At 41.0% G+C, this 12,841-nt stretch overlaps 1 protein-coding gene across 9 annotated transcripts in view; it reads right to left on the bottom strand.

Moving 5' to 3' along the window:
* Window positions 1–45: 45 nt before the first annotated feature.
* dock9b (dedicator of cytokinesis 9b) overlaps window positions 46–12,841 on the bottom strand; it is a 60,148-nt gene continuing 47,352 nt past the window's right edge. For 3 of the 9 annotated variants that reach the window (XM_019257456.2, XM_019257452.2, XM_019257453.2), the window contains exons 34-53: window positions 12,721–12,835; window positions 12,561–12,627; window positions 10,711–10,758; window positions 10,136–10,272; window positions 8,997–9,112; window positions 8,764–8,901; window positions 8,470–8,652; window positions 8,253–8,366; window positions 7,874–8,089; window positions 7,702–7,759; window positions 6,268–6,374; window positions 5,474–5,596; window positions 4,919–5,032; window positions 4,756–4,761; window positions 4,080–4,226; window positions 3,281–3,491; window positions 2,544–2,734; window positions 2,364–2,464; window positions 2,116–2,254; window positions 46–1,219 (exon numbers count right to left, since the gene is read on the bottom strand). In XM_019257456.2, coding sequence (XP_019113001.1) covers window positions 1,103–1,219; window positions 2,116–2,254; window positions 2,364–2,464; window positions 2,544–2,734; window positions 3,281–3,491; window positions 4,080–4,226; window positions 4,756–4,761; window positions 4,919–5,032; window positions 5,474–5,596; window positions 6,268–6,374; window positions 7,702–7,759; window positions 7,874–8,089; window positions 8,253–8,366; window positions 8,470–8,652; window positions 8,764–8,901; window positions 8,997–9,112; window positions 10,136–10,272; window positions 10,711–10,758; window positions 12,561–12,627; window positions 12,721–12,835 — 2,448 coding nt within the window. In that variant the 3' untranslated portion in view covers window positions 46–1,102. Of the gene's footprint in view, window positions 1,220–1,826; window positions 1,835–2,115; window positions 2,255–2,363; window positions 2,465–2,543; window positions 2,735–3,280; window positions 3,492–4,079; window positions 4,227–4,755; window positions 4,762–4,918; window positions 5,033–5,473; window positions 5,597–6,267; window positions 6,375–7,701; window positions 7,760–7,873; window positions 8,090–8,252; window positions 8,367–8,469; window positions 8,653–8,763; window positions 8,902–8,996; window positions 9,113–10,135; window positions 10,273–10,710; window positions 10,759–12,560; window positions 12,628–12,720; window positions 12,836–12,841 lie in introns of all 9 variants that reach the window. The other 6 variants (XM_019257461.2, XM_027291671.1, XM_019257457.2 and 3 more) reach the window with 3 other exon arrangements.

Below are 12,841 nucleotides of genomic sequence, written 5' to 3'. Positions count from 1 at the left end.
ATACGATATTAAGTTCCAGCAAAATCTTGAATGATAACAATGAGATATTATTACAGATTTGATTTATTTATGTCTTAAACATATTTACATGAGCAGTCATTAAGTACAAATGTTTTTTTTCTTAACTTTGACCTCACAGATAATAAAAGGCATCTACATGACAGACAAAGAAACAGAGGGGGGAGATTACAAAGCGTCACACCCTTGTCTTGCATTGCACAGTCTCTTTCTAATGTCTTTGGCAAGAGTGGTTTTCTGTGCAGTAGGTTGCCTTGGTAACAATAGAAAATATTGCACACACACTTTTTTTTTTTTTTTCCTTTTTCTTTTTTACAGAAAATAGGTTCAAACGCTGCGGTTCACTTGGCTTTAGACAGTTTCTATACACATCTATTGGCCTAAAATAGAGTGAATGATTTTTTCAGATGTGAGATAAAAGATAAACTCTGATGCCTTCTGCTGTAACACAGCCTCCATGTAAAAGAATAGAAAAGGGAAATGTAAAAAATACTGTGCATCAGCTGAAGAATGTATGAACGTTACAGCAGTGGCATTTATTTCCATTAAAAACCTTCTCGAAGCACTCTCTTACAAACACTGTACATGAATGGGAACCGTACATTTAAAAACAGATCGGGTGTCGACTCTAAATCAAATACTGAAGTCCCTCATGTTGGGTGGAGCTTACAACGCCAGGACAATTAAGATAGCATCATGTCAGTCACAGTACTGGATACACACTTGCTGTGTCCGAACATATGCCCACATAAAATAAACTATACAAAGTGATAAATGACCCAAATCTGGCCAATAGTCGATAGAATCGCTCAAAGTTCTCTGTTTGAAAGTCAACAGTACTGACTGGAGTCTCCATAGGAAACAAGAACAATGGGCCTACTGATAACAGGGAGTGAACATCAACCCATCACACTCATCCAGCTCATGACATGTTCAGGAATAGCAGGAGAAAGAAACAACGATGGATGATGATGGCTTCAAGTTGTGTTTAGGTACTGTCCTAATTGATTCCTTTTGACTGGCAGGTAGTTTAATCAGTCATTAGTGGTGACGGAGGCTTCAGTCTGGACTTAAAACATCCACATCAGAGTACGGTGGTGGAGCCATGTGGGTTGGCACTGGTTGGTGTGCCACTGATGGCGTTGAAGATACCCATAGAGTCAGACAGAGTGCTCCTTGTGCCGTCCTCCACTGGGTTTATCTAAATGAAAAGGTCAATTAGGAAAATGTATTTTATCCTCACGCACACACACACACACACACATACATGGTTATTTAAGTTTAGGGACTGTAGGAAATTAATTTGAGGTGGGAGGATCATGTTTTGTTGCATTTTTCTCTGAAGGCAGGTTAGTCTAAATTTCTTATCAGATTTACATTTGACATTATTCTACCTTTATTATTATTATACTCTTACACATCTTGTGTTTGGATGTTATTTTCCTCTCTCCGTGCCACACATCAGCAAACATCACACTTTATTTTACCAACAGTAATCAACACGTCTAACGGTGTGCTCTTCCAGCTGTCTGGAAGAAACGTCTCCAACAGATCTGGCCTAATTGGTTTAATTACGAAGGACAGTTATGTATCTAATCTAATTTGTATTTAGACACTCATTTGGTGGCATTTGGTTTATTTATGAGAGTTGAGGAAGGAAGTGTTTTTTTTTGTGAGTCAAACAAAGCAAAGAAGGATGAAAATATTAACAACACTTTAACACTTGGGGAGGGCTTTGTTAATTTTCTAATAATTTTCATACAGTCCCTTACTATTCTTCCATAGTCAAATGACAAAAGCAGCATTACCATCCAATCTGCTCAGGCCAGCACAAAGAGAGCAGGAGACAGGAGACAGGTTAGTAAAAGAGCAGAAGATCACAGCAGTGGACAGCTCTTTAAGTGAAACATGAGCATAAATACAAATACAAACCAATAACAATTTAACAAGTCATTTTTATTTGTCACTGGTTTGAGTACTTTTTATATCAGGACTTCTGATGGGTGAGATTTATCTCACTGGACAATAAAAATCTGTCAAATCCCTGTCGCTGAAAAGACTCATAGCAGTCTCTACTGCCGTCTTCGTGCTTCGTACCTGTTCATGCATGATGTTTGACAGCTCCCTGGTCAGGTCCCTGTAGTTGGCCTTCATCTCATCGTGATACTCCTGCTGGTCCTCTTTGATCAGCCGCTCGTTCACTCCCAGCGCCTGACCGCAGGCGTCCACAAATTGCCTGAGGAGAGATGCAAAACTCCCATGAGGCAATAAATAGTTCTGTGGTAGATGCGGTACATTTTCATACTGTCGTTTTATTGCCAGACACAAATGTCATTGATAAGTACCTGAACACCTCTTTGAGCTGTTTGACCTTGTTGTCAGGATATTTCTTGGCACTGCTGTCGTCGAGGAAAGCTCTGGCATAAGCGAGAGGACCAGCGTTGACCTGGATGACAACGGAGATCAAACTTCATAAATAACACTGAAGAAATTCTGCACAAGTAAACCTTTGAAATAACTCATACCTGAACACTGATGCTGCCTTGCAGCTTGAGCTGCAGGCGGATCATGTCCACCTCAGACGCGGAGCACAGGAGTCTCAGCTCGGCCACCTTGGCACTCATCTCGTCTATGGCCACCTCGATGGGGCTCAGGTCAGTCTGGTGTTGGTACATGACTGCTATTCGCTTCTTCACATAAGGGAAACAGTGGGTGGCTGGATGGGAGTGGGATTGGGGAAGAAAAAAGGACATAAAAGATAATGACGATCTAAGAAATTGTACACACAATTAGCCAGTGTCTCGTGTGCAAAGCAAAGTCCAGAGTTGGTCAGCCAATTCTGCTGCAACTCCCTTCTCTACCATTCTACCTTGTTCATCTGTGTTGTCATGAGAACGTTTTAGGGTGACAGAGACACAGAGCATCCATGTAACCATAGTAACCCACTCTCACTCCTGCCCACGAGGGGAGAGTGAGGCACTGACTGATATTGCTCTGAGCAGCAGGTATATAACCTAATAGCCAGGCCCTAAACGTGCTGCTTACAGCCATGTCACTATCAGTCAGCGTGATTATTAACAAAGCAAGATAGCACCTGAACCTTGGGATGAAGTGGACAGTACAGTAATAAACTTCTTATCTGATCAGATATGTGTCAGGTGTAATAAGATGGTCATTAAAGTGGTTTTTAAAGTCCACATGTGGGTCTTGCTCCTGCTTTTACAAGTCAGATTTATGTCTGAACTTCTGCTGTGTGACCTACTGGTGAGAATGGTCCGCCGTTTACACTGCTCCTCCACCCCTCCCTGCTTCTTGCCCGACACTGTGAATGGCGTCTCAAACACGAAGCGCCGGATGTTGTGGCTCTTCTCGAAGTCAGTCTTCCGGTCCTCCAGCTCCTTGTCATCTAGGTAGGGTGTGACGTGGGTCACCTGGATGTAGGCGTACTTGGAGTCCAGGTCTTTTGGGTTCACCTGTGGGTGCACAAAGAGATTTTTATTTTGAATCAAACACAGCCAGAAAATAGCTGAGGTTGTCGAGTTGTCAAATTATTAATACCACTCTCATGTCTGTGCATTAACCATGGATCTAGAGATAGGATGTGATTAGCTTAGCTTAGCATAAAGACTGGAAACAGAGGGAAACTGCTAGCCTATATCCTGTTTGTTTAATCCAAACATAGATCCAAATGTAAAAACTACAAGCGCAAGGAATAAGACTGTTAGAAAAATCCATATTCACACATCTAATGTGTGGAAAGTGTTGTGTCCTTGATGCTACTGTATCTATATATCTATATATCTATATCTATATTTATATCTATATCTATGTGTATATGTACATCTTTATTAGATTTAGGGAAGTTCACACTCCAGCTTTAACCTGTCACCCTAATGTTAAGTTCGCCATTTATTGAGTTGTTGTTTTGTTCCTTTCTGAATGTCGTCCCTGAACTCTGCACTACAAACCATCAACAAGATGTTCTCCCAAGACCTTTGCACAACTCTCAGGGTCTACCATTTACTGTCACATTATACAAACGCATGCAAATGTGTCCCCACCCTGCCAGAGTCCTGAATGATCTTGACGTTCTCCTGACCAAACTTGTCGGAGTAGAGCTTCAGGAGCCTCTGGGAAATCTCCGATAGAGGAGTGAACTTTGGCTCCTTGTAGATGTATTCCTTCCCATCCTCGTCCTCAAAGAATCCCTGCAGAGGAAAGGAAGGAAGTCAGGAGCCTGGTCATGAACTCTGGGCCACTTTATCACCTGGAGCCATTTGACTGAAGTATACAAAAGTCAATAAAAGGACAACCGACTTAAAGAAAGAAAGCAAAATCTGGTGTATATGCCAAAAAAGACAACAATTAAGCAAAGAGAGGAGTAAGGTATGGAAACAACAGACATAAAAACATCTGCAGCTTACGTAAAAGACATAATCTGTTTAGGCTGATATTCAAGCACATATTGTTATAAACTACCTAGTCCTGTGTCTATGAGAAAGAAATCAACCGTGTGTGTGGAAACAGGCCAGCGTAATCACTGAAGAGGTAGGTGGGGCTCAGAGGTAAAATGGCTGATCAAGGGAAAGGTAAACAGGGAGACAACCCAAAGCAACACATAGGAATAGCCACTACAGAGCTAAATGTATGAAATCTCACAAAAAAACATCAGGCCTCAAACAATATAATGATGCAAACACAAGGCCAACACACACAGCTGCACCTCTACACACTTACCGCAGCCTTGGAGGGCGGGGAGAGAAAGAAAAGACACGTTTATTAAAAAAGAGTTTTAGTCGAGTAGATTAAAATTCATGTGTGTGTGTGTGTTAAGAGTTATTGAGTTAGAATTCATGCTAGACAAAAACAGTTACATATGTGATTAACTGGTTTGTCTTACCTGTCCAAAGAAGGCCACTCTGAAGTATGTTCCCAGGAGTCTTTTGCCAGTATGCATCACCTCCATCACTTTAGTATAGGCACGGTGGAGGGTGTCATACAGATGTGTCAGTTTCTGTTCCACAAAAACACGACATTGGAGACATTTTCACAGAAACCAACCAAGAGAGAATCAGATCTTTTTAAATAACATCTGAGTTGGGGTAGCGTAGTGGGTTAAGCGGCCGCCCCGTGTGTGGAGGCTATAGTCATCGCTGCAGCTGGCCCCGTTTTGAATCCCGCATCGGACGGCTAATTTACTGCGTGTCACTCTGCCCCCTGCTTCCTGTCTATCTTCAGCTGTACTATCAATAAAGGCATAAAAAGGCCAAAAAAATAAAATAAATAAATAAATAACATCTGAGTTATGCAGCGGAGGGTACATACAATTAAATGTTTAATGGCCGTATATATTTGACTTATTTTTAACAGTGACATATCATTTCCTTGGAAGTTCATATGGCAAATGTTCACATGCAGCAGTTACACAGAAAGGTTCTATAGCTGTGCAGTTTACCTCAAAGTCTCTGCGTTGTTCGTAGATGGGAATGATGAGCCTGTAGACATCAGCGATGAGCTCATAACGCTCCGCCTTCCAGAGGCCATCAGCACACTCCTCCAACAGCTCCATCAGCACCTCCTGAATACGCGGACAAACAGATCAATGCAAGCTTTCCCCTCCTACACACAGTCATATTTAATCACTGCAAAGAGGGATGTTTCTGTTTGTTTTTATTTGTGTAAAAGGCTACAGTAAACTTAATCTGAGCATAATGTTCCTGTAAAGACAGCAGACATGGGAGGAAATGGATCCATCATGCTTTTTCTTTTTATAGGGGGATTATACAGCTCATAAAAAGGAAAGGTTTTCAGAGGAGATGGAAGGAAAAGTGCTTTTCATTGCCTACAGATCTGTTGACCAACTCATAAAAGCTCAAACATTCTCGAGCCGTCACTTTCAATTTCACTGGGTTATCAGTTTACCAAGAGGATCTGATCTCAGGTCACTGGGCCTGCTGGAGTGTCATTGAGCAAGACACTGAATCCTTAAACACCTCTAGCAGAGCTGACCCTGAGCCTGGTCCGGTTTTTCAAGACAGCCCTTCTGCCAGCTCAGTGATTTCCGACAGTAACACACGTACTAAGCCCTGTGTCAAAGTCTACAGTATTCACGGAGCAATCGATACTCATAACAGAGATAAGAAGCTCTAGGCAGACATCATGTGACACGTGCTGAAAATGAGGAACTTAAGAAAACATGGTGGGACTGGCTGATATTCATAGCACGGTGTGCAGTATAAGACGTCTCACCTCATTGAAGTGAACATCTTGCATCCCTACGTCCTCCATCATGGCTGCCTCCTCGTCAATGTTTGGAGTGATGACGCGGAAAGCTGAGCAGCCCTGCCTGAACATACCTGACATACAGATGGAATGAAACAACAAGCGTAGTGGTCATGTTAAACGTATGGGTGATCTAAAATGTATAAAGACAGTGGCGGTGAGCATGATCATCATTTAAACCTGCCAGGATCACTGTGATTGGAAATATTAATCGCACAGATGCACTGGCCTTGGTTATTGTATTAGATTTTGAACTTTCTCTCTCAACCAATCAGAGACACTAATGCATAATTTATTACCTGCAGAACTATTGACCAGTTTTAACGTCTCTGCACTGGCTGCCTGTCTGCTCCGGAATTCATTTTAAGATCCTTTTATTGGTTTATAAATCTCTTAATGGTCGTGGTTTCATTGATTTATCAGATTTGCTTTTAACCTATGAACCCTCTGGAATCCTCAGATCTTCAGGTAGTGGCCTTTTAATCACACTCAAAGTCTGTATTAAAGGTGACACATCCTTTTATGACTGAGGTCCGTGTGGAGGTTTTTTTTTATTGTGTGAAGCACTTTGCGTTGCATTTAACTTGTGCGAAAAGTGCTATACAAATAAAGTCTCATTGATCGGCTGAGATTATAAAACTTCTGCTGCTGCACTGACAAAATGAAGACTGGCTGAAGGGTGGCGCTTTAACTGATGAAAACAAGTGAAATATTTGTATTTTTTTTTCAAGTTGAATATTACAGATTTAGATTTAGTAGAGGAGCTTGGCGTAGAAAACATGCATAAAATATAATTTCTGTTCCACTCACAGCATACAGGGTTAATAGCAGCTACACCTAGCCCTGCTAGTTAAGCTATCAGAGAAGTTCATCTTTATCTTAATTGCATGTTGTACATTAAACTGTCAAATCGCTTTGAAACTGTAGCTGTGGTGTGTAACGCAGGTGGCATTCAGTTTTTTATGTGTTGAGCTGTCACATTATATGAGAGACTCCCTCCAAAGTCTGAACACGGTATCCGGTTTGATATGTGAAGAAACATGAGAGGGAGTCTTATCTGGGGAATGCAGCGTCTGAGTATTTTTTAACATAGATGAACCTTGGACGAGTGCTCAGGTGGAGGATGAAGGTGTATGTTCCTGTGCTTTCATGCGCAGGTGTGTGTGGAGCGTGGCAACATGTGTGCACACTTTATTTCTACGAGTTAAAGAAGCAGAAATCTTTTTATTACTTTTATACTTTTTATTGTCTCTCATAAAGAGTTTATTAAATAATAAATCCTCTATAATTGTTACTAATCATATAGCCACTGTAAATTGGAATTATAAAAATTTTGGAATGGAGTTATAAAAGAAAGCATCCCATAATCAGGAGACACACACTCCTATATCTCTGACTCACCTTTTCTCCACAGGTACTCAGCGACCAGGGCAGCGACATGCACATAACACATGGCTGCCTGCAGGTAAAGACAAGTCACAGGTTAGCAGCAGCAAGTGAAATGTTTATTTAAAATGCCGACAAAACTGAAATGAAATTGCAAATGTTATCAAAGTCAATATTTTGAAAAGACCTCTGAAAGATCTCCGTTCTTGTTGTGGATGCGAGCCATGCTGTCCAGCCAGGTCTTGCGGAGCTCAGGCGTGCTGGTGTAAGACTTAGCCAGGCTGTACTGGAGGTCCACCAGCATCTCCGGGTCGTTCTCGTGCTCCTTCATCTGCTCCGTGGCCATCAGCACTGTCCTGATGCGCTTTGTCAGGTCCTTCACATCTGATGGGAAGGCTGTGTGCTGCAATAGTACAATAAACAAGCAACAAGAAATGAGGCTTTTATCGTTATTTCCGCATGAAGATGTCAGAGATTACACTTGTAAGGCAAAATACAAACAAAAAAAAAATGATGTATGGAACCTTCTATGGCCATAACATGAGGAAGATTTGTTTTCATCTTACCTTGATGTTCTTATCACTGTTGGCACAGTTGTTAATGATGGAGAGCGACTGCTGGAAACGGGTACCCCCGATGCCGATGACATCAGCAATCAGCTGACTGACAGCGATGACCACCTGTGAGAATGGAGACGAAGAACAAACAAAAGTAAGTAATGCTTGACCTAACGGATGCATCAGAAAGGCCACGTACAAACAGTAAAAACTTCTGCACACATACCTGTAGGTGTGTTCTTACGAAAGATCTGCGTCCCGTGTAGTCAAAGTTGCTTTTCATGAGGAAGTAGAGAAGATGGGCGGCGTCGCTGCGGATAGAGCTCAGCTTGGAGTTACAGCACTTGAGGATTTCGTAGCACAGAGAGGCACACATGTCGGCCCGGCCGTCAAAGAAGGTACAGGGGAACTGGAGGACACACAGGGAGAGACAGGATGCAAAGAGTGACTAATGGAGCTATCAAAAACAATAGAATACAACGATTGTTCTATTTTCCTGAGCCTCCCATGAATATTTCACCTTGTAGATGAAGGTCCTGAGCGAGGTGAAGACCTGTTTGAGGGCGGCCTCAGACTGAGGGATCTGCAGGAAGCACAGATGGACCTGGAAAACCTTCTTCATCAGGGGGTTGTGACCAAGATCTGAATTCAGCTGTGTCTGAAGAGGACCAACCAACCAACCAACCAACGTGTGATTAAGATACAAAATGTCACGTGTTGTTGTTTGTATCATCATGCTGTCACAGGTGATACCTTGAATCCCATGATGAAGATGCTGAGTGTGTCCAGCACAGTGAGACAGACCTCTGTGGACACATTGGCCTCCAGCAGACACTGGCTGCTCACGTCTGCTTCCGTGTGAGAGTACACTGCACAGAAAGCACAGACACAAAGTTAAAAGATATGTCTTAATGTGAGCAGTAAAAGATTTATCTGTTTGATTAGGATGTTGATGATCAGCAATGACTATATGGATATTTGCAAAGTAATTATATTTCTGCTTGTTTATGGAAGGAGATAAGCTCTGTTATTGTTATTGCAACTCATACTGACTGCCATTAGAGGTCAGTAAAAGACAGTAATGACTCCATTATTTAACAATACACTCCTCATATGTCATATGTGTAAGTGCAGCTGCTCACAACATATATCAATAACACTGTATCTTAACCATGTGTCTGAATTCATCAAATAATAGAGCATCCCACCTTCAAAACAGGGGAAAAAACTAAGTCTAAATGAAAGCTGCGTAAGTGAACAGTGGGAAACAGAGTAGGGAGTATTAACAGCGGAAAAATATATTTGATATTTTTATAATTGGAAGCTGTAAAGAGAAGAGGAGCCCAGATCAGTGTAAAGATGATATGAATCGTCTGTGATTAAAAAAAACAGTATTGACAAGAAACATTACATAATAGCTCATTGGGCCATATTGCATAATTTAAAGTACTTAAAATGGTTTATATGATGGTATATCTATTTATATATTAAGTATAAAGGAAATAGAAGGAAAAAAAATATGAGAAAAAGAAAGAAATACAACTTTGCTGTTTGCTGAGTCTTCATCCTGCACTACACAACTAATCTGGTGAAAATGAAAGTAAAGGTATTGAGGATGAACCTCGCTGGATATCGATCTCTCACCATCTTCAAATCATCACCTGTGGTTTTAGCGTACAGCGTTTGTTTACATCCGGGCATCTTGTAGCATCCTGCTGCTTTGGCTTTTCACACTGAACAACAACCACCTTGATTACTGTTGATACTAAAGAAAATGACTGAATCTGATGATTATGAGCCACACTGTTTGATGACTGAGGTTTAACCTTCTGTTAGTTCTTTAAAGTGTGAAAAAGATCTCAGCTGTATCTATAAAAGTCAGCCAGGCTTACTGTTGTTGAATGTGTGAGCGTTCTCTAGAGTCCCCAGCTGCTGAAGCCGGGCGTGCAGGATCCCCGCCCTGTTACGAGACACAGGTAGAGTCAGAGACTTCCTGTCTGGAGCTACAGGCCCTACCCCCTCCTGGCTCCTGTTGGGAGAAGAGAAATACTATTAGGATGGAAATGCATGCGCAGAGGTGCAAAAGGATCAACTGAGGAAATGTCTGAGTGGTGCAGATAGATCCATAACAGATTAATGAATGGTTAGATTGTAATCTGGTTTTAATGGCAGACTCATGCATTAATTAAGCACAGTGAGACCAAAAGACAGAAAACTCTTACCCATGCAGAAGGGGCCAGGGGCCGCGACATTAACCACAAAACAACCTCCCAGTGTTACACATGAGAGAAGAAACCAGAGGTAAGGGGTTAGGAGATTCAGTAAAGGTTTGTAAATCTGCATGGCTGTGAGTCATATTATTGCAAAGATGATGAACATAATTAGTTTCAGTTTCAAGAACCAATGAATACATTGAAATACAGTCAAATGAGATGTGAGACACAATCTGTCTGCTTGAACACTCTACCTGACGATGAATCTCTTCCCCATATATCTGAACTGATGAAGGCAGACTCTGCAGGACAAACGACAAGAGGTGAAGCTCAGTCAGAGATCATCATATCATCAACTTTGTGAAAACAGGATTTTTTCTCTTTCCAAAAGAGCAGTGTGTTTTTTTAGTCAATCTCTGGATAACATGGTAATGTTACTTTCTACTCAGAGGAATAGTTTGACATTTTGGGAAATGCACTTGTTTGCTTTCTTGCAGAGAGTTAGATAAGATCGAAACCACTCTATGCATTATGCATTGGAGTCAATTAGCTCAGCGTAGCATTAAAAGTGGAAGTGGACATATTTTTTGGATAGAACCATTCTGGAGACAGGTGCATTTAGTTCTGTGTGAGACTCTGGGTTACAGTGTTCCATTTACATGTGTGGTACTATACTATACTATAAGGAAATGTGTCTAGAGAAGATCAATATCTTCTTATTGCAAGTAAAAAGACCATCACAAGGAACTGGACGAAACCAGATACACCAGATAATGAGCAATGGTTGTCTATTGTTAAAGAAATACAAGGGATGGAAATGTTGACATATAAATTGAAACTAAAAAAACTGGGTGAAATGGATAAAAGATGTAAACATTTAGTTTTGCAGATGCTAAGATAGGTGATTTTGGTCGTCCCTCTTAATAGGCCCACCTTTATTGTTCCTTTTTGTTTGTTTGTTTGTTTGTTCTTCATTATGTTTACTACATGCATACGTAAGATATACAGTATGAGAGAATATATTTGTATAAAGATCTGCATGTATTTGTTGTGAAATGGCAATAAAAAATAAAGTTATAAAAAAAAAAAAGTGGAAGTGGAGGAAAACAGCTAATGTGACTCTGTTCAAAATTAAAAATGCACCTGCACAGCACAGGTTTGTGAACGGATTAAATAAACAAGATACAACGTGTTAATTAGTGAGCTTGAGAGCTTGAGAGTTTTACCTTTGGACAGTCTTTTAGTTTGTTTTTGCGTTGGCTAAGCTGAGCTAACCTAACCACCTGCTGTCTCTAGCTTCATAATTAACATACAGATATGAAAGTGGTATCGACCTGCTCATCTCATCCCTGAATAAGTATAGTCCCCTCTTCCTAAAGCAAGGAGATAATTAGCATTAAAACTGAAGCAATCAATGGATAAGCTGTGGTTTGACTTACTGGAACTATTTAACTGTTAACAGAACACAAACTAACAAAACAGCACGCTTTATTACTGTGCAGTTTTAAACTTGAGACTCATGTTATACCCCTTTTCCACAAGTTCACACAATTCTCAGGTGTTTTAATGACATGTCTGTGCACACCAGCTCTCTCTGTACCCCGTCTGTAATGCTCTGTTCTAATGAGCTGCTGCACACAGAGTTTGGCATCAGACAACCATTACAACACGTGAGCTTAAGCCGCTGAGAGAAACATGGTTCTGGTCCTGGAATATGTTCATGAGTCTGAGGGCTCAGAATCCTAACAGCATGTTTTAAAGCCAAGCCACAAGAGACAGTGCGGCTGCAGGAGCTCACGCAAAATGGAGGATGTTGTTGTTTTGAACACTGGGGGTGGTTTGAACGCACCCTGAATTAAAAAACATTAGTGCAGAAATAGATAATATAATATGTCCCCTTTAAGACAGCGCTAAAGATAAACTAAGCTTATCCACTCCTGGCTCTGACTCCATAGTTTAATAAAAGGAAAGTGAATCTATATGCTTTGGATATTTGGATCTTGGTGACTATTTTCCTTTGGTGCTTGTTCAATTTTTCCAACAAAACTTGGACACATGATTTGATTAAAACTAATGTTACAAGGTTATCCAGCTGTGTACTTACTCTATTAATGTAAAGAAGTCCATTAGGTCTGAGGGAGCTGCTTTGTTCCAGTATGCAAAAAGGGCCTCTGAGGTGATGAAATAGTAAGAAACCCATAAGAAAAGATTACATGGACCAGCTGTTCATATTCAAGTACAGTGAGTCAGACAGGCTGTCCTACCCTCTGACATGCTCTTAAGGATGTGCAGAAAGCACATGAGGAGATTTTTGATCTCTTCTCGGTCCAGTTTGTCACAGCGCAGGACAGTACTGCCCAGAGCTGACGCACATTGGTTCTGCAG

The sequence above is a fragment of the Larimichthys crocea genome, chromosome XIX (genome assembly GCF_000972845.2).
Source record: "Larimichthys crocea isolate SSNF chromosome XIX, L_crocea_2.0, whole genome shotgun sequence".
NCBI lineage: Eukaryota > Metazoa > Chordata > Actinopteri > Sciaenidae > Larimichthys > Larimichthys crocea.
Note: the sequence above shows the minus strand (reverse complement) of the source record. Positions and strands in the feature narration are given on the sequence as shown.